Source organism: Chironomus tepperi, unplaced genomic scaffold, assembly GCF_022539635.2.
Source record: "Chironomus tepperi strain 1889 unplaced genomic scaffold, CSIRO-AGI_Ctep_v1 contig_172, whole genome shotgun sequence".
NCBI lineage: Eukaryota > Metazoa > Arthropoda > Insecta > Diptera > Chironomidae > Chironomus > Chironomus tepperi.
The window spans coordinates 517,362-537,313 of NW_027226294.1; the positions used below are offsets into that span (position 1 = coordinate 517,362).

Consider the following 19,952-nt stretch of genomic DNA (forward strand, 5'->3'; position numbering starts at 1 on the left):
GTTTTAAATTAGTTTTGTCAATTATTTATTAAAATTGTCGTCCACATCAATTATTGATTTGTCAATTTGCTGTCAAAATTTTATCTAAAGTCCAATCGTTTGCATCTGTTGGCAGTTCCTCAACAATTTGCTCCTTAAATGCTAGACCAATTAAATGTGTTTTATGTTCGTTTTCATTATTTGGATAGCGTTTGAAATAGTCACAAAGAAATTTGTCATAATATCCCATTCCATGACCAAGTCTGTCTCCATTCAAAGTAAACGCAACGCCAGGCATGAGGATTAAGTCGAGTGGAGCTGTATGGATGATTGAATTTAGTAAGGAATAAACCATATCATTTTTTATAAATGTAAATCCACAACATCACATCACCTGTCATCAGAGGATTTTCTCGGCTGACATCGTCTGAGTCTGGCTGTTTTATTTTCCATTTCGTAACTGGCAAGTTCTCGTAATCCTTCATATCATGCAATTTCAACATTTTCATTGCATTTCCTGAATATGTTGGAACAAACATCTATTGCGCAAAACAGAGTAAGCAGAAAGGTTTATGCAGGTTTATGAATAAATATTGAAAAATGAAAAGCACTTAAACCTACCTGCTTATTTTGTTCAACCATTACCGACAGTAACGGAATCGTGTTGATTTCGTTTTCTGTGCTGAGAAAAATTGATATGCGATTTGAATTTTGATATTCAGGCAGATTGAGAAGCTGCAAACAGTATAGAGAAATATGTAGATACAGAGCAATAAGACTAAGCTTTTACTGTATACCTTTTCCATAACATCAGATGATTGCCTTAATTTACTTTCGGCACTTATTTGCTGAATGATTTTTTTTATACTTTTTCTTAAAAGTACTTTCGATTGATTCTGCATTGTGGAGGAACTGATTACAAGAAGCAAATGTCTATAATTTATGAATTTTATTGTCTTATCAGATTATTTACAATTAATGACCTTCAACATTATTAAAATGACTACATTGATTATTTCCACATATTTATTAATTTAAAGTAGTAATTGCCGTCATTGTCACTATTAATTTCACTATTTTAGCACGTGTCACAGAACATTTCACAAATTATTTACAATTTAATTAATTTGAACAAATTAAAAACAAAATTTTACACATCATTACACATCGATTCAACGGTTTTTTTTGAAATTCAAACTAAAATGGGAAATTTAGCAAACAAACTGGAAAGCTTCAATATTTCCACAAAATTCCTTTTATTTCCTTAAAATGAGCTTAATTTAATTGATTAGGCAACAATTCAAAAATATAAACTTGATTTATAATCAAAGCAAGCTAAAACTTTTCAAAATTGTTCGTTTATTCAAATTTATTTCTACGATGTTAATAAAATTAACGGTCACAAAAAATTTGATTTTTCATTGGAAATTGTTTAATATTGGAATTTGTTTTTGTTCATTCCAAAAAGTTTCCCTGAATTTTCACTCTCATTTTCTTGTTGTTTTTCTCGTCCTACAAAGTGAGAATATCCTTTTTGATTTCAGTCTACGCTAGACTCTTCTCGTTAACGGAAGTAAAACATTTTTGCGCGTTAATTATTGTGTTAAAATCAATATAATAAAGTAAAAGAAGTAATTATAAAATGAAAAATTGAAAAAATAAGTTTAATTCAATTATAATTGATTGATATCTTAAGTGGAATTATTGTTATTAAGTAATTCAGTGGTGTTGACTACCTAAACTTCCAACGACAATCCCTATACATTCTATTGCTGTAAAACCTGTCTTTTGGATCTTTATAATTATAAGCAATTAATTATAGTTATTAAGCTAAAATATCTTCAAGGTAAAGTGTATAGTTAATTCAGTCGGATTAGTTCTAAAGAAATTAGTGTATTAAACTCTCTCTCCAAGTTCCTAATTAGCCGTTCTCACAGTTACAGCTCATACATGTTTGTGTGCCACTACGTCAATTATTTGCAAAACCAATTAACAAATAAACAACATGTGATGAAGCGCTTATAAATAAGTTATAAAGAAGTGATTTCATATATGAATAGAGTATAAAGTGCAATAATAACGAAAAAGAGGAAAAAAGAAAAATGCAAAAGAAAATTTAAATCTACTGTCACGATTGCCAGTTCACATACATAGTCAAGCAGCGTTTTATTGTGTCCACAATGTCCTGAAAAAGGGAATATAAAGGCGTTGCAAGCGTAAAATTGTGATTTAATATGGGCATAATATTCAACTATATGCCATACATGTGTACCTTGAATAAGTGAAAATATTAGCAATAATAACATGCAGAGAATGGCATGAGCGGGAATTATTTCATTCCACTAACCAACTATCATCGTAAATATGGTTTTAATGTCATTGTTGCTCCTATGAATATTTTTATATATAGACGTTGAAACGAGAAGGTCTTGTCAAAACACAAGAAATATTTATCATGTCAAAATAGCTATAGTTTGTAGAATGGAAGCTTCTACTACTTTTATGTAGATGTTTTCGGGAGAGACTTGAGTCTAAGGAAGAAGAAGAGTAAAAAGTTCACATATCGATTTTTTGATTTTTTATAAAAAAAATTCATTTCCATTTATTTTGATGCATTTTTTTACGACTGGATTAAATTTCTTACAATCACACATGTGACTATATTTGTATACACATACGGTGCTGCATTTTAACACATTGCACGACAAAATTTACGATTTTTGCTGATCACGAAACTTTTACTATTTAAAAATTCATGAAATAAAGCATTAATCGGTTTGTTGAAAGTGCAAAGTGTGGGAAGTTCCTTTTTGTTGTACTGTATGCGTGACATGTTGCTTGTAGCTTTTCTATTTCATGCTGTGGATTAGAAAAGGGTGGAAAAGGTAATAAAAATGTATGATTTTATATATACAGCTTGACTGCTAAAAGTAGTGCTTTTAAAAAATAGTAAATTGCTGTCTGGACATTTACTATTGTGAATATTGAGAGCTCAAGAGGAGGTTTTAAAAGCTTGCGAGTCGAGCATTTATAAAGCTCAACATGATAAAAATATGAATTTCCATTCACACCTTCGAGAAGGATTTTCTATTATTTCTTCACACTCTCATGACTCAACACACACAATAGAAAATCATAATGCATGATCATATATCTTCTAAATTCCTACCCTCAACTTTTTCACGGTATGACTGACGGAGGAAAATGAAAAATTGAGATAAATAATTTTCCTCGTTGCTGCATTCCTCAGTGTCTTTAAGACAAATTGTGACAATCTTCATTAAGTTATTGATTTCCTTATGACTGTTCATCATTAATAGATATTAATGGTGGATTGTTCTCGGATGATGTTCAAGTATGTTGAGTATTAAATCTTGGAAGGAGGCTGTTGACTTGATGAGACAGTGTTGTACTTGGTATTGGTGATTGGAAGGCGGAAGCTAAGGGCTAGATTCAGCTTAAAGGACAATGTTAAGGAGTTATGAATCACATTTGATCTGTAAGGCTGATGGAGGAAATAAGAAGATTGAATTTGGAATCACGCTTACTTCGTTGGCATTATAGGTCAAATGTGATTCATGACCACTCGTGTATGTAGCTTGACGTTGATTCTATCGTTGACTACGATACATATACTAATTTCAATACCAAGAACAACACTGTAAAGCAGGGGTGGTCAACCTTTGGGTCGAGGTTCATTAGTTGAAGCGAAGTGAATCGTAATTCGTTTGCTGTTTCCGTCGAGGCTTACTACCAAGGTTTGCCATGAAAAATAAAAGTCAGTCTACATCTGCAATAGAGCAAATGAACTTTAAGATACATTACTTTTAGAAATCTTGAAGTAAAGATCAGTTAAGTACAACAAATTTCAATAAGACGTCATTTCTTAGCAAACCAAGGTCATCAAATTGCATAAGCCAGTAATAATTGAATAATTCATGCCCAATTCCACACCCCTTTAGATGAATAGCTTACTGAAGCATTCTTTTTTATCTATAATATCATTAAATTACAAGAAAGACAATTAGACATAAGAAAGAATAAGAAGAAGCGGAAATAATAATTAAAGCTTTAAGCAGTGACACGAGATATGTTTCCTCCTCCTTTAATTCCATTCAATTAATGAATTTCATCCTCCATTTGCAAATGAATATTATTTAATGAAAAATTTTCATTCATTTAACTCATTTTCTTGTGTCTTTTTTCTGTTCTTCATCTTCCTTACTGCCTAAAATTATCATGATAATGCCATTAACATGAATTCATAAATATTTTGTAATTAAATTTTTGTGAAATCATCATTAAATGCTTCTGAAACGGAAACGAAATTGTCAAAAATATCTTAAAATCTCCGATATCATTTTTGTCGGAATCAACTGTTTTTGTGTATGTCTCTCACTTTGTTTTGACAATGCTGACTAAACTGACTTTGTGTCAGTAAAGTTTTATCAACGATAAGCTTGTAAATGGGATAAGTTATGGTCAATTAAGGATGTCATTATTTGATTCAGATACTAACAGATTGGGTGCAAAGACCATGTCAGAGATGTGGCAATGACTTGTCATCTGACCAACCAAAATATTCAATATGTATTAGATTGATATTCGATAGGAACGGTAATGTAATACATCAAGATATATAGATGTGTTCATATAAAAATTCGGTCGTTTTTAACGGTTAAAAATTTGAATTTTTTGTAAACACTAACACTACGAAAGAAAATTGCTAAAATTTATAAAAATTTGATTTGCAAAATTTTCTACTTTTAGATGAGTTTAGTTAGTACAGAAGCATTGTAAATGCTTTATTATATGCTAATCTAACTGACTAAAGCTCAAAAATAATGTATCTTTTTATATTTGTTTGAAAATTTTTGAATGTAAATTTTCAATATTTTTCAAATGTTATTGTTTACATTTGTATACGAAATTCCGTATGGTCGAGTATACTTACATCTATATATCTTGTAATACATATGGAATATTTTGGTTACATGGGCACATGCTAGATGTAATATAAATTGGAGAAGTCAGGGATGGAACCAAAGCTACTTAAGGGTTCCTCCTCCATAAAGAGCATTACGGAATTAGTGAATGACCCCTAAGGAGTCTATCAAATGAGTGCCTTAACTACTTCAATTCCAGTTCTTCGTGTGCAGAGCTCGTACTCGACTTGAATTTGAAGTCGAGTCGACTTGTGTCGAGGATACCAAATCTGAGTCACCTTCGAGCTCTGCTTCTGTGTGACGAAACATGTGAAACCCTCTTAATGCGTACATTAATTGTGAATCTATGATGAAGGGTGATTTATCATAAACGATTAGTGTCATGGGCAAACATCCTTGATTGTTGATTTACGAAAAAAAATTCGCTTTACCTTGCATTTAATGAATAATGACAGACATCAAAAGTGAAGAAGTGAAGGGAAAGAAAGTGGAAATAATTGGAAGCGCGAAATTCTTTGTACATTCCTTATTCGCATCAACATTTAATTTATTCATGAACGGAGTTTTTCCACCTTTTTTGTCTTACTGACGAAAATGAATTAAAAGTCAGTGGGGGGAAATAAAAAGTTTTAATTTTGGTTTAAAAGTCTATGCTAAGTGGATTGCATTGAATATGAATCAAATTAATCTGATTTATTAAGGACACGGAAAGGTGCTTCAAATTGAAGGAGTTGAACAGCGTAATTTAATAACCTTATTCTCAATTTCCTGTACTTCATAAACCGTTAATGCAAAAAGTCTGCGTATTTATTTGACTCGATGCTCATTTAAGTTGTACATTCGAGAAAATACAATTTTCTCTTCAGCAAAGCAACTATTCTGCAGATATATAAATTAAAATAAATAAGCAGATAGGAGAAAAGATGAAGCAGAAAATTATAAGAAGGAAGCTTGCTATTTATTAAAAAGCGCCTGTTGATGAATATTAAATGAGAATTGATAATCCATAGTAATCAAAATTATCAGTTTTACTGAAATCATCATTTAATTAACAATGAATAATTGCTAATTAAATCTTGGGTAGGTCGAGGTAGCTTTGGAATATTTAATAATATTTTTTAAAGCAGTGTTGGGCAATTTGTGAAAAGTTTAACCAGAACATCAGAAACATACATTATCATTTGTCGAGTAGAGCATGAGTAGAGTTGCATGCGCAGTCCCAGAGGATGACCATAAGTTTTTTGAGAGTTGGGGGTTTGAATAAAACACAAAACTTTTTGTGGTTTTGCATCGAGTAACCTTAGCAAATTGAAGAATATTGTTAAAATAGGATTGGGGAGGAGGAAAAAGGAGTTGCAAAGTTGTAGGCTACATGAAGCAGAACTCTTAGTCGATTTGAATTTTGTAAGGAGTTGAGTCATCTCGAGACATCAGTTTGTATGTTTAGAATATGTCAACTGTCGTTTAATATTCAAATTATATTTTCAACTTCAAATAGTTGCTATCCCCTTTTATAGTTGTTAGTCCCCTTCATGTAAATATTTAGTCTATTTTTGATCACTGAAGAATAAACATCGTTGTTATCAATCCATGTAGAGGATTTAATTAAACTTGTTGTTTTTGCTACAAAAAGCAAAGGTTGCTCATCACAGATTTAAAGTGAAAATTCTTAAGCTAATATAAAGATGCAGACTGTTATCCTTTTACCGGATTTATTCACCAAAGAGTGCTGAATAAGAAAAAGTGTTTATGGCAACAATAGAGTTAACCCTCTCCTGTCTGCTTATGAAGCATACGAAAGACAAAAAAATAAATAAATCAAGTGATGGAAAAACACTTTCATGTCATATACAATAATAATAACAACAGTAGAATGAAAATATGAAAAACCAGAAAAGGTTGAAAATTCAAAAAGCTTTTGGCAGCAGAAAAAAATGAGATTTTTATTAATAAAATTCTTGTCTGGTTTAAACAATGTCGACGACAAAGAGAAAAAAGGCATGAAAATGTACAAAATTCAACAGTTGAACCTTTTCATTTATTTGTGTGTGCTTATCAAATTATCTACATTTGTTCTCAAAAACAAAAGGGGGTAAGGTCAATATCAAATTATACGACTGGCGATAACATTAATTAGCATGAAGGAAACATTTTTTATGACTTTTTTTCCACAAACTTTTTCTTTTCTCGTGTCGGAGCTTCTCGAACATGTCTGATAAAATCATTTAAATTGTTTACTCTTGATTTTTATGTATGCTCAACTGAGGAATGTGGTAGACATACATGAGGAGGAAAATGAATGGAAAATTAGAATGTATAAAATATGTAGGATTTCACAAGATTTAAAATCAACAGAACGGAAACGAATTGAGAATTATTTTTTGCAAGGGGCGTATTCAGGAAGGAGCTTTTAATCTATTATTAACTAAATATGTGGCTAAGACTGCTATTCACTTTGATTGCTGAATATGCAGTTATTAAATGTGATTAGTGGAACATAACTAGGCATCTCAGAATGATCTCATTCTATGTCCTTTACTCCTCACAATCTCAAGTGGCACAATCCGACGAACTGCATTTTTCGTCGTAAAAGTTGGTCAAGGGCAGCCGACTCGAGCTTCATCAGGGCAACTTTGCGTCTTAAAGTAGCGAGAATTTCTTTCTAAATAAAGATCCCAAACAGTAGGCCTTACTTGCTAGAGCAGCAAAACGTTGCAGCCAGTGTAATAACATTTAGTCGTGAAGCTTCCCAGGCAGCACTGTCTGACTGGATACTTAACAAAAAAAATCCAATTCAACTGTTAAGCACAGACAGTTCCAAAAGAATATAAAGTACTCATAAATACCAACATGAATAGACAAATCAAACTTAAAGCTGAATCAATTTGAATATTTTTCCATGAAATTTCCATCCATAGAGACGCACATTAATGCGTCATTGAATAAATACACCTATGCGAATTAAATTAAATTAAATTAAAAAGAAATCATCGTTCGTCTCAAAAAAAATGAAAGTGATTTATGCTGAAAATACTTAAAAATACAGTAAGAGGACCAATTTTCTAAACGACTAAGCATCACTCTCCTCTTATGTACACTTGAAGTGGCATTAATTAGTTGATTGGATTTTGGATTTTTCTGCTTCAAGCCAGTTCTTCAATACATTCAAGATAGAAGTATTTTGTGTATTAATATGAGTCATTGTTTTTGTGGAATCAAATTTAATGATACTCGATAGTATTGCTTTAAATTAATTTTACGAAAACATCGCTTTTTGTGACATTCTCTCGAGTGTTTTTGGATACATTATAGCAAAATGTTAGTGAACAGCTCATTTGGGACAATGGAGTGTGAGAGATAGTGGGATATGATGATAATACCCAAATAAATATTTAAATACCAACTAATTTATTTACTAATTAAAATTCCTTTTCCTATATACTTGTAGGATAATGTTTAATTAATAAATTCAACAGAACTTTTTGGAAATTAAATGCAGTGCTTTAAAAAATGAATCGAAAATAATTAGTGAAAATGACTGAATTAGGTCGTGAATAGATTAATTGAGTGAATACAAGAAGAGAAGCTATTAGTGACCAGTGACTTATCATATCAGCAATGCAAAAATAAATAAATTGCTATTTGGAATAATTGTGAGCCTTTTTTGATGCCAGGCATTTTTTTAGGATACATCAAGAAGGATTTTTGCAAAAATTTGATATCAAATGTTGAAGCAAAAACGAAATCCTAAACCGGTAAGCTTTTTAATTTTTTATATCTAAGCTTGTTCATTCATCCTTCTTACTCTTATTTCTATAAAAAATATATTTTTTGTATAATTTTCTAAACACAAAAATTTAATTATTTTATCTTCATTAAATGTCTCGTTCTTTGGGAACTTCTTAATTATTAAAACACTTTCTAGTCGGAGCGGAAAATCGGAAACCTAAACTTTTTTTTTTAAAAAAAAAAACTCACAGCTCACAAATAAAAAGAAAAAGAAAGAGGCTCTGAAAATTTAATTCAAATGAGCTGAAACATTGTTAGCGCAATTTTTAAAAATATGACGCTTTTAACTTCACTTTGATCGGTTGGACAGATCATAGAGAGCTTGGATTTGAAGCTTTAGCTCCGTATTATTGAGCTCCTAACTTATTGCTTAGTCTGGAAGCTTAAAGCGATCTCTAAATGCTTTAATTAATGATTTGTCTCCCAAATTTTCCATTTATTTACGAAACCCTTTAAAAATTTCCCCTCGTCTAAAATTTGAATTTTCAAAAAAAAAAAATTGATCGTTAAGATTTTAAAAAAAATTGACCGTTTTTTTCGTAGGTAGAATTTTTTAGTTCATTAAAAAAAATTACAATGATAAATTTGAACTTTTTATAGCCGTTACAAATTTGAATTTTATAAAACTGAACTTTGAAATAACTGAATCTTGACAACATTTGATTGTTGTCAATCAAATTCTAATTGCTGGACAAAAATGCGCTCAAGTCTCTCAATAACAAAAGAAATTTTCAACATTACTTTAATTAAAATTCTTCTAATTTCTTTATTACATTAGGCTGATTCTGTATTATGTGACAAAAAGTTTCCACTTCGTGTGCTGTCAGAAGTTTCCCAAAAAATGAGAAATTATTTTATTTAGACATACCAAAAAAAAAAAAGTTCACATGAAAAAATAATCATAATCATTAAATTTAATTTGCCGTACTTAAAACGTTAAAAAATTTATGTTTAGAGCCTTAAATAATCATAAAATAAATATTGATTGGCTTTAATTGTTAAATATGACATTTAAATATATATAAATCTTGTTTGTAGAGCTTTTAATTAGTGAAAATTTGTCAAATCTAAATTTTATCTTCTTCTAAAAAAGTAAATAAACAAAAAACGAACATCACTATCGTTTGAGATATTTTGTGATTAGTGACTCACTTATTAAATATTTTTTTTTTCTTTGTTGAAAGCTTTAAACTTTTGTCAAAACTTTTTTTCCTCTGTTCTGATAACTTTTCCAATCATAATGGAAACTATGACAAAAAATAAATATTTTTTATTTCTATAACTTTTAAATTATTGAGTGTTATCCAAATTATATTTAATTCAGGTCTATTCCACGGATGAATGATTTTAATGTTTTTATACAAATAGAATTTTCAAAACAATACCAAGTTCAAGCCATTGTAGTTTTGTCTCTTAGCTGCCTCTTTTTGTTTCTTACCCGATCAGCACAAATCATACACGGCATTCAATCGACTGCTGTGGTTCTTCCAAGTGGCAATCAGTTGCAATTTTCTTTTTAACTTCCATAAAGATTGTCAATGGATGCCATGTTGCTGCGATGAAAAACTAGTGTCGATCGGGATAACTGTACTATGCAGCTACATCAGTAGTGGGCAACCTTTGTGCCACGGAACGCTAATTAGATATGACGCGAAATTATTTGCTAAAAAATTGACGATTTTTCCAAAATTCTCAGATATGATTAATGACTAAGATTTTCAATCCCGGGATTACGGGAAAAATTGAAAATTTTGTAATCCCGGGATTGAAAAAAATTAAGAAATCCCGGCAATAATATAAAATGTAATTCATACAAATTTTGAATCCAGGTTGATTGTAGTTGAAAACCCTATTAACATGACATTTGAACCGTTTCAAATAGCAAGTCATAAATGTCAAGTCTAGAAATACCCTTGATTGAAACAGATTCATATTGATTTTTAATGTTTTAGTTAAATTTTATGTTTGTAATTTCTAAGCAATAAACTTGACATTTATGCCGTATGGTTAAATGCTTCATATGGTGTTCCGCGAAAAAAATTTCATGTTTATACTAAAAAACATTGCCCGCGACTGAGACGTATGCTTGATTGATCACAGCCATGTTTGCATAAAAGCTAGGGCTTGGACGGTTAATTTTCTTTGTTTAAAAAGGTAATTATTCTAATATAACGTTAATTAACAAATTGAAATTCGAGATTTTTAGTAGGGTTGTAAATATACTGTATGGGGATTCCGTTTTACAATGAAAATATTTGCTTAAACAGGTTTTGGTGTTCACCGTAGAGCTAAAAAATTGAACAGGATTGAGGTTTTGCATTATTCAAATAAAACATTTTGTCGAAAAATTCGACTGTAAGCTATTTCAGTGTCAGAAATCGTGTTGTTTGAAATTTTCAGTATATGTTTTATTAAACATATTACCGAAAATGTTCGTTTTTCAAAAATAAATATTACCATGTTATAGTACTGGATCGAAAAGCCTATAGTAATTTAAAAGCTCTTCAAAGCTTAAAAGCTCTTTTCCTTCAATTTCAATCAATCCGTGGAATTGCACAGTAATGAATTTTAATGGCCATGAAACTTTATTACTTTTAGTAATGATGCGAACTTGATCCGCTTTAAAATAAGTTCAATTATTCATGTACTGAAGCATATAACTTTGGATAACACTTGCCAAAAACCCTTTTACAAATTATTTTAATTACACTTTCCTTCACTAATTTTTTAATCTTTTTCTTCTCAATTTTCGGCACCTTTAATTGTTAAAAAAAATTGATGGCTGACACCAATACTTGCGCCATTTAATAAAATCTGTCTTAATCTACTACTTTCTGCAACAAAATCTTTCTTCATTTATGTACAAATATAAAATGAAATAAATTAATATGTATATCCATCGATGCCAATCCTTCAAAAATAACATGACTCAAATAATCCATAAACAAATGAAAAAAAATAATAATAAATTATAGATTCGATGGGGCTTGAAGAAAATATGTTGGGGATTAATAAATATAACAGTACCAAGGGTAAATATTTAAGATATTTACAATTTATACTTTTTTTTTTCTTTTATCTATCTATTATGTACATACGTATTCATATTTTTTTTTATTAATTCCTTTTTATTGATTATGTTATACATTAAGTATGGTTTGGACTAACAATATTTTTGTACGGAAAATTTCTCTTTTACTTCCTATATACTAACCAATTGGGAAAAATTAATAATTATTTTTGGATCTTTATTTTCATGTATTTATTAAAATTGGTTCTTTTTAATAAACATGCAAGGGATGAAATCGGAAATAAGATTATTTTTATTAAATTCAAACAAAAAAGTCAAATTAGATTAGAATTTTCCATATAAAAGACTGTTTTTATTATTTTTTGTACTTCCCGAGCTGTACTCAAATAAATCAGCATCATCCAAATATTGACCGAGTGGCCAATAATACGTTATAACTTGTTAATGTCTAATTAATGACTATTTCTAACTGTTTATTGACCATTGCGGTTTGATAGTGGTGGCATAATAAATAAGACGGAAACACAGTAGCTGGACTTTAACTGTAGATTATTAAATTTTAAATTCAAACACAAGACTCGCGTAATTCTTGTATGGTGTCAGGTTTAAACTGAATCCAGCAATGTGGGGCACCAAGACAGAGTCACATTAGTTTTAGGTCAGATTTTTGATCAATTGCACAATTTTTTCCACCCGGGGTGAACGTATCCCGAGTATCACACTACGGTGAATCTTAATAACGGTTCATTCATGACACTTTTAAGCATTTTTCTTTTTCTGATCGAATATGTGTATCAAATAAATTAAAGACCTTCCTCAAGTTTCATACAAAAAAATTGTATAACCGACCTAACTTTAGACTTTCCACTTCCATCTCGAATATGTTGAACTTCATAAGAGCATAAAAGCACAACTCTTGTAAGAAATTCGGCACCAGATCAATATAAGGCTAGTGCGAGGAGGAACTTATACCAAGCTGACCATACATTAACTACATGCCACATTTTTAGTCTTTTTGATACCACCCCGAGACAAAATTGAAGAATTTTCCATCTAGGAGCTTTTAAGGTTCTGCTAAACCTTTTTTTAATTAACACTAAATGGAAGCCGCCTTTTTTTGACAGCTTTATAGACGCCAAACGCGACTTCAATTTGGTACTAATGAAAGAGGTTTAACAGAGCATTAAAAGCTCGGTGGCAGAGCATTCTTTTTTGTGTAGCTCAAGGATGTACTATCCAAATAATTTTTAATGCCGATTTATAGGTACTGCTCGGGATTTGATAGATTTTATTTTTATATTTATATCAATTTTATGAGATTCAAGCTTACAAAAGTTTACTTTGAAACATTTCAAAGTGAATATTTTCATTCATTTTTTATGCATCTACTTTAACATTTTATTGCATTGCTGAATAGAGTGAAAATAAGCACAATCATTGGAAAATTCTGAATACAGAAAAAATTCAATCCGCACAAGTTTTTATATACATTTTTTTCATGTTTTCGCCAAGATATGTATCAAAGCCATGATATTTCTTAGTTGTAGCTAATTTATGCGACTTTTTCTGACATGAATCGCGATAAAAAAATATAAATGCACTGAACTAGCTTGAATAAAGTTAAAGCTTTGAATATGATCAAATGAAATTGTATAGAATTTAAATTTTTATAGTTGGATGCTTTCCACAAATTTCAGACCTTGCAAAACAATTTTGGAACTGAGAACCATAATAATTGTAGTTTGTAGATGTTTTAAATTATGAAACTTTATTTGTTATTTTTTTGAAAAAAGTTAATTAATTTATTTTATATGTTCATATTTGTTGTTTGTTTGTGTTTACTTCGTTACTGTCATGCTTAGTTTATTCTTTACCACATCCAATTGGCTCTACCTTTCAAAATTAATGTCCATAATTCATAATGTTTGAAACTTCAGAATTATATGTATTTTAATATATATTTTCATGGCATCTTAATGCGTTTGAAGAGCATTTACTTAAACGATTTGGGGATTAAATCCGATGTCTATAAGTAGCATCTCTTTAGCAAACAGAATATTGAGTATTGGAATTATGACAACCTCCAAGCCATCGATTTATTTACAATATAAGTAATGAAACTCATCAGCCATCCATTTCAAGTGATTTACAATACGTCGATGGTACTTTGGAGATTAAATTCTCATAAATATCTATGGTACGATACTGATACCATTGATTCGAAGAGAACAGCTTTCTTTTAAGATCCTTCAAAGCTCTTCTATGATACAGAAACATCATATTTTAGAAGGAAATCGTAAAAATTTCATGTTTTTCACTTCTGCTGTATTCTAAATCGCTTCCAGCTTTTAAGACACTTATTTTTAAATCTCTATGTTATTTACCTATCTTCTGCTTGTCTTTGTGTGGGGTCATAGATTAGTGACGGATATTTAAAGCTGCTCATTTAAACCAAAACTGAATTTGGCAGCAAAACAGATTTTTGGAAAATTTTCAAAATAGATTGTCAGTTCCAGATATCATTAATGAACGATCCCTTTTATCGTAACAGACATCAAATGAACAATAATCAACAGAGAATGGAACTTTTCCAATTCAAATAGTCAGAATCGAGATTAAATGTTTAAAATTAATTTCATTTCTCCCATTCCATTTGAGTCTATTAAAGTTTATAGGAAAAACAATGAGAGTGGGAATGTTCGGATGTTACGTACCCTAACATACGTATTTGTACTTTCATACTAAGTGCATGCTCTTATTAATGAATATACTCAGAGTATGCTCTTTGTCTGTCAGGGCTTACACCGAGAGGAAAACAAGATGATGGGAAATAAGATTCTATTAAGTGATTCTACCCGATTCTACATAATCCAGCACCAAAATGTTTTCCTATATTTTCATACCCCTTCCTGTAAGGCTTTGTAACTAAATCATGAACCTTGCACTCCGTTGAATCCTATTTTGATCATGAACGTTGATCCATTCCCTTCCCTTCAGCGTTACGTAACTTCCTCACATTCCCTGAATTAAAGCTGGATGATAGATTATTCCAATTATTGACTAAACCACTTCAGAGTTGATTTTTCATGAACTGAAAATATCATTTATTAATGACTATTAATGACATTATTTTACAGTTCATTAAAGTCAGGAATTAAAATGGTTTACACAATTAGCAAAATTATCTGTATCATAAATTAATGAACATGAAATTCCCGATAATATTATAATTATGAACTTTAATTAAGGATCACAATCTGTTGAATATTTTGCAGTAAAAGTTGCAAATTTTGTTATGTACTGTTGCCAGTTGTGGATAAACACCTGCTTGATGATACAATATACCCAGATATAACTGAATTTTAATGATATAAACTTTTATCGTAATATGAACAATCATCGCTGCATATATAAATATAATACGCAGTTTTTTACATTAATAATCCCTTAGGGGACGTTCGGAAATTATGTAACACTTAGGGAGAGGAGGGTAGGTGGGGTAGTTCTAGATTATGTTACAATGTGATACGTTATGGGGTCTAAACCAGCTATTCTTAGTACGATACGTAATTTCCGAATGTTCCCTTTGTCAAGTGTCAAATTCCTCCTTCTTCGACGAAGAAAGGAATTCCATTTCTTGTCTCTTATCATTAATCAGCAATGTGTGTGAGGATAATTAAATCTGCATAAATAATAATAGTAAATAAAGTTTGAAGTATTTATTGTTAAAATGTTTGGTGCTTTTAATGACGATATGAAGTGTGTGTAGAGTCAAACATTACACACAGTGATGATTTCGCGTCTGTTTTCGCTTCGGTTGTGGCAAAAAAATACTGTGGTAGAGGTTTATTCTCATAAAAAAGCACTCGTGAATTTATTTATTAATTTTTAAACTTTTTTTGTTATGAACAGTTTGTGACAGATGATTTAGAATAGAACTTACTTATTTTATTATTTTTTGTTACTTTATAATTTGATTTTTATTATTTTAACCTTAAATTTTCAGTTCTCTTCCGTATAATCTCAAAAAATTTACAGTAAGAAGGATTTTAAGTTGAATTTTGAAAAAGAATAAAAAGAAATGGATATGCCTGTAAATTTTGCAAAAAGCTGTAAGCTCAAAAGAGAGCGCTTTAAAATGTCAAAATTCTCAGAGTTTTTGAGTACGTTTCACCATCACCGAGAAATAAACATGATAATGAACGATGAGGTACGAAATATTTCATTTCTTCAAAACGATATATAAAAATATAAGCACAAACAAATTCTCTGTCTAAGTCTAACTCATTGTACATTACTATTTCACACTCAACACCTTCATCATAAATATTTTTTCCTTCCTCTCATCTTCATTTTTTTGGGTTTTATGTACACATTCGACGTCATTTTTATAACCATCAATACTACTACACCTTAAACGGGGTGTTAAGCTCTTGATAATTAGATTAAAGTTTGCAAAAAAATACACCTTTGATCAGATGCGTAGCCATGAGATAGTCTCAAATAGTCGGTTAAACTCAGTGCTTCTCAAACTATTTGATTCATGGCCACAATCTTTATAACACCTTCGCATCTAATGTTCAATGTAACGACATTTCAGGGTCGTTGACCCCCAAATGCCTCCTCTTCTGAATACACCTGATCAATGCAGTGACATATGAGTGCCTCAGCGACTAATATGCATGTGCTGCTTTGGCGGTACTTTGAAGTTACTTTGGATGTTTAGCGACACTTTATAGGCTTGCTTAACCTCAAATTTAATCTCTTACTCACTTAATTACTCTTCGCTGGCCGTACAGACCAACTGTGATGCATGACAACTCTTAGTTGACGCCTGAAGCTGACTCTATTGCTGACTGCCTTCTAGCAATTACCAATACTAAATATTACACTGCACTGTCTCTATCAACAGCCTCTTTATAAAAGTTCGTATCTTATGAAGGACCTTGGTTTGATAAAAATTCCGAAGATCTCACGTGTCATGGCACGAAGTTTGAGATTCACTTGATCAGCTTCATGTGATTCTTCTTATCTCAAGATAAAGTATCTACAGTTATTTGCATTATAAATTATGACTTAACATCTGATCAAATAAAGGTTTTTAAAGCACAAAATCAGGAGCGTATTCAGTGGGTAACGCATTCATCGTGTATATGAAAAGCAGTTCAAACCCGCATGAATTTTTAGAATTTATGTCAGTGGTCGAAGCTTTTATTTTACGTGGCTAACCTTGATGGTAAGCTTCGACCAAAACCGCACAGGGTTTATGGTTCATGGAATTTTCAAAAATTTTTGGAAGCGCACAAATTGCCATTCGTTGCTTTATGCACAAAAATTCAATTCTACACCCCACGTCACCCCTTCATGTCTGTCTACACCCCTGCCACAGAGTTTGCATTCCATATTTGCTCAATCGCCGCAATTATCTAGTAAGTAAAGATCAACAAATATTTATAAAAATTCATTTTACCGACAGATCTTCAATTATTTATTATCAGAGTCTTATTATCAACGACGATGGTCACTTACACTCACATGCATATAATTCATACATATCAACATTTTTATAATATTGAATAAAATCATTTTTAGTATAGATTGACTTCTTATAAAAGTAACTAAAGAGATTCTTTAACACTTCATTTCAAAATTTTCATTAACTCACTGTTAATATATATTTAAAAGGAACGGATTCTAATATAAGTTATAGTCAGTTTTACATTTTTGTTTGGTTTTTGTGATACATGACTCCTTTATAAGCTGACTGATCAAGTTTCAACTACAAAATTTCATAATTTTAAGCAATAATTTGATAAAAATAAAGGAACAGACAGTTCCATATCTTATTTTTGTCAACAAACATTTCATAGTGCGCAAAACCTTAAAGAACATGAAAGTAACAAAGAAAATTCTTAGTGCAAAAATGAGTGTTTATCTAAAATTCCTTCAACTTAATGTTGGAACTTTAATAACAATGGAGGTATATATGCTTGATTTTTTTTTGTATCATAAAGTTCATAGTGTACACGGACTTGTATGTAAATTATTAGACAACTCTTTATTGGGTTATATTTGTGTGTATGTGCTACTTTTAGAAAGGAACTAGAACACCAACCTTGTATATTGCCTCTTTTTAAAATAAAGCATAAGCTATGGTGTAGACGGTGAAGGAATTTTAAAGTTAATACATTATGCAAATAGGTCAGAACTTGTAGAACTTTGCCTGCACTTAACTTCTCCTTCCTCTTTGTAGTTTTTAGTATGCATGAAATCTGTAGAACTTGAGGCTTTATTTTATAGCAGTGGTGGACAACCTTTTGTTTTTCGCGGCACATACTGACTGACTTGCCTCGACTGAAATGTTGTCAAACGGTTCTGTTGGAATTGAATTCCAGTAATGATTTTTCAACAGTTCATGATTGGCATTTTGCCATATCCTCGAATAGTCCACGATAGCTCCTAGGAGGAGCATGCTACCTGAAATCGTTGGACGTGTGTTCGATTCCAACCAGGGATTCGTTATTCGAAATTATACATTTTCTGTCAGATTCTCAAAGATACAAGCTTATTCTCACTTAGCATCTTAAGGTATGCTCACTGCTTAACAGCTTAAGGTACCTAATGAGCATTTGCTTGTATTTTATGGAAGTTCATTGTAATTTGAGCCAAACACACTAGTGTGCCACAACACAAAGGTTGTCCACCACTGTTTTAAACCATAGAAAAAGTTGTGGTATGAGGAAGTCGCGCTATGTGTCTCTATATTTTATTATGTTTGTCGCTTTCCTACTAACAATGTTTTTGTGAGCATATAAAAATAATTTTTATTATGACTTTGTAACTGTGCTGTGCTTCTTGTTGTGTCTATATTTTTTATTATGTCTCTTTTTTTTCAAGGCTTTCTTTTAAGGACATCACTATAAGCCTATAACTAAATCTACATTTTTCCTTCTTTTTCTTTTCTTCCTTTGAACAATTTTATTCTATTTTACAGCATACGCCCAGAAGTTGGATAGAAGCCAATTTTTTCAAGCGTGAATGCATCAAATTCATACCAAGTCAAAAAGATGAAGAAAGGTACGTAACAAAATATCAAATTTTATTTACATTCTATTTGTTTGCTTTTGCTTATTATTAGTGCAAATATATCATTGATGAGAGTTAATGTGTGTACTGCTTAATTATGCTTGCGGCAAATAGACATTAAATGTTTGCTGAAAATGCGATATTACAAGTACCCAAACAGCAATCAAACTCAAATGTTTGAGATATTTTTATTGTAATATTATCAGACTCATATCCAAAACAAATCGCTTCTTATCTCCTGCCTGCCTACAACAATTTACTCCTTACATATTATCGCAATCTATTCAATTTCATTTTATTTTCTCGCATACGAGCGAGAAATTACTTCAAGCAGCTTAAAAGGCTTGCCATAAACATTTATGTTTTCCTTTAATTATCGTGATAATTATGAAGAAGTCAGAATGTAGTGAGATGCTTCATATACTTAACGTCTCATTCATAAAATAATCATTAACTGTAGCATAAAACTCAAGTTTTAGGAACTTTTGTGAGTTGCATGATACGGTCTATATTAAGAAATAAGTATTATTTTTAAGTACGGGTAGTAAGAAGGAGTTCTCAAATTTTGTGTACCCGAGAGGCACAATACGTCGTGGTGCAGTATGGGCAACATCGCTTTTCAACGTTTATTTAGTGACGTATGTAGTGGTGCTCTATCGAATAAGTCGTGCTGTTCGGGTTGTATTGTTCGACTTTTCCCAACGGCACAATTGGTCAAACTGCATTTTACGTCGTAAAAGTGAGATGGAATCTGCCGTCCCCTAGCAGACAATGAGGATGCTTTCATGGTACAGTAATGCCACTTCGGTACTTCTGGATGAGTTTTCTTTTTGTATATTAGAAGTCATGGTTCGGTCAGGGCAACTTTGGGTCTTGTCGTAAATGCAGCGACGAAGCGTTCTATTTTTCTGTTTAGTGCCGTCAGGGAAACTTTGCTTTGTAATATTTTACATGCTTCTTAATGTGAATACAGCGACTAAGCGTCGCCTTAACGAGCAAGATGTGTTACTTACTTATTTTCTTGGCTGTGACACACGAATACTGAAGACAGCTCTATCCTTCAACTTCTGCCAGCGGGATATTAAGGACTCTAGCGTCCTTAAATAACATTCTTCGGTCTT

The 19,952-nt window shown here is 31.1% G+C and overlaps 2 protein-coding genes across 9 annotated transcripts in view; one reads left to right on the forward strand and one right to left on the reverse strand.

The window, feature by feature from the left end:
- Positions 1-8: 8 nt before the first annotated feature.
- LOC139088990 (5-formyltetrahydrofolate cyclo-ligase-like) lies at positions 9-1,104 on the reverse strand. The gene is made up of 4 exons (XM_070638374.1): positions 777-1,104; positions 601-714; positions 374-518; positions 9-297 (listed from the first exon to the last, which is right to left on the reverse strand). Exons 1-4 carry the CDS (start codon positions 879-881, stop codon positions 62-64), a joined length of 600 nt encoding a protein of 199 aa, XP_070494475.1. The 5' UTR covers positions 882-1,104; the 3' UTR covers positions 9-61.
- A 347-nt stretch (positions 1,105-1,451) lies between these two features.
- The window catches only part of Trpm (transient receptor potential cation channel, subfamily M), a 47,004-nt gene continuing 28,503 nt past the window's right edge, over positions 1,452-19,952 (forward strand). For 2 of the 8 annotated variants that reach the window (XM_070638424.1, XM_070638426.1), the window contains exons 1-4: positions 1,452-1,825; positions 8,374-8,680; positions 11,690-11,746; positions 18,740-18,822. In XM_070638424.1, coding sequence (XP_070494525.1) covers positions 8,651-8,680; positions 11,690-11,746; positions 18,740-18,822 — 170 coding nt within the window. In that variant the 5' untranslated portion in view covers positions 1,452-1,825; positions 8,374-8,650. Of the gene's footprint in view, positions 1,826-8,373; positions 8,681-11,689; positions 11,747-15,751; positions 15,956-17,490; positions 17,726-18,739; positions 18,823-19,952 lie in introns of those variants that run through there. The other 6 variants (XM_070638418.1, XM_070638423.1, XM_070638419.1 and 3 more) reach the window with 5 other exon arrangements.

Excerpts from the sequence above, each read along its gene's own strand:
- LOC139088990 (XM_070638374.1), bottom strand. The coding sequence starts at position 881 with ATGCAGAATCAATCGAAAGTACTTTTAAGAAAAAGTATAAAAAAAATC. Across the intron at positions 715-776 it reads CATCTGATGTTATGGAAAAG|CTTCTCAATCTGCCTGAATA; the intron begins GTATACAGTAAA and ends TACTGTTTGCAG. Across the intron at positions 519-600 it reads TGGTTGAACAAAATAAGCAG|ATGTTTGTTCCAACATATTC; the intron begins GTAGGTTTAAGT and ends TTTGCGCAATAG.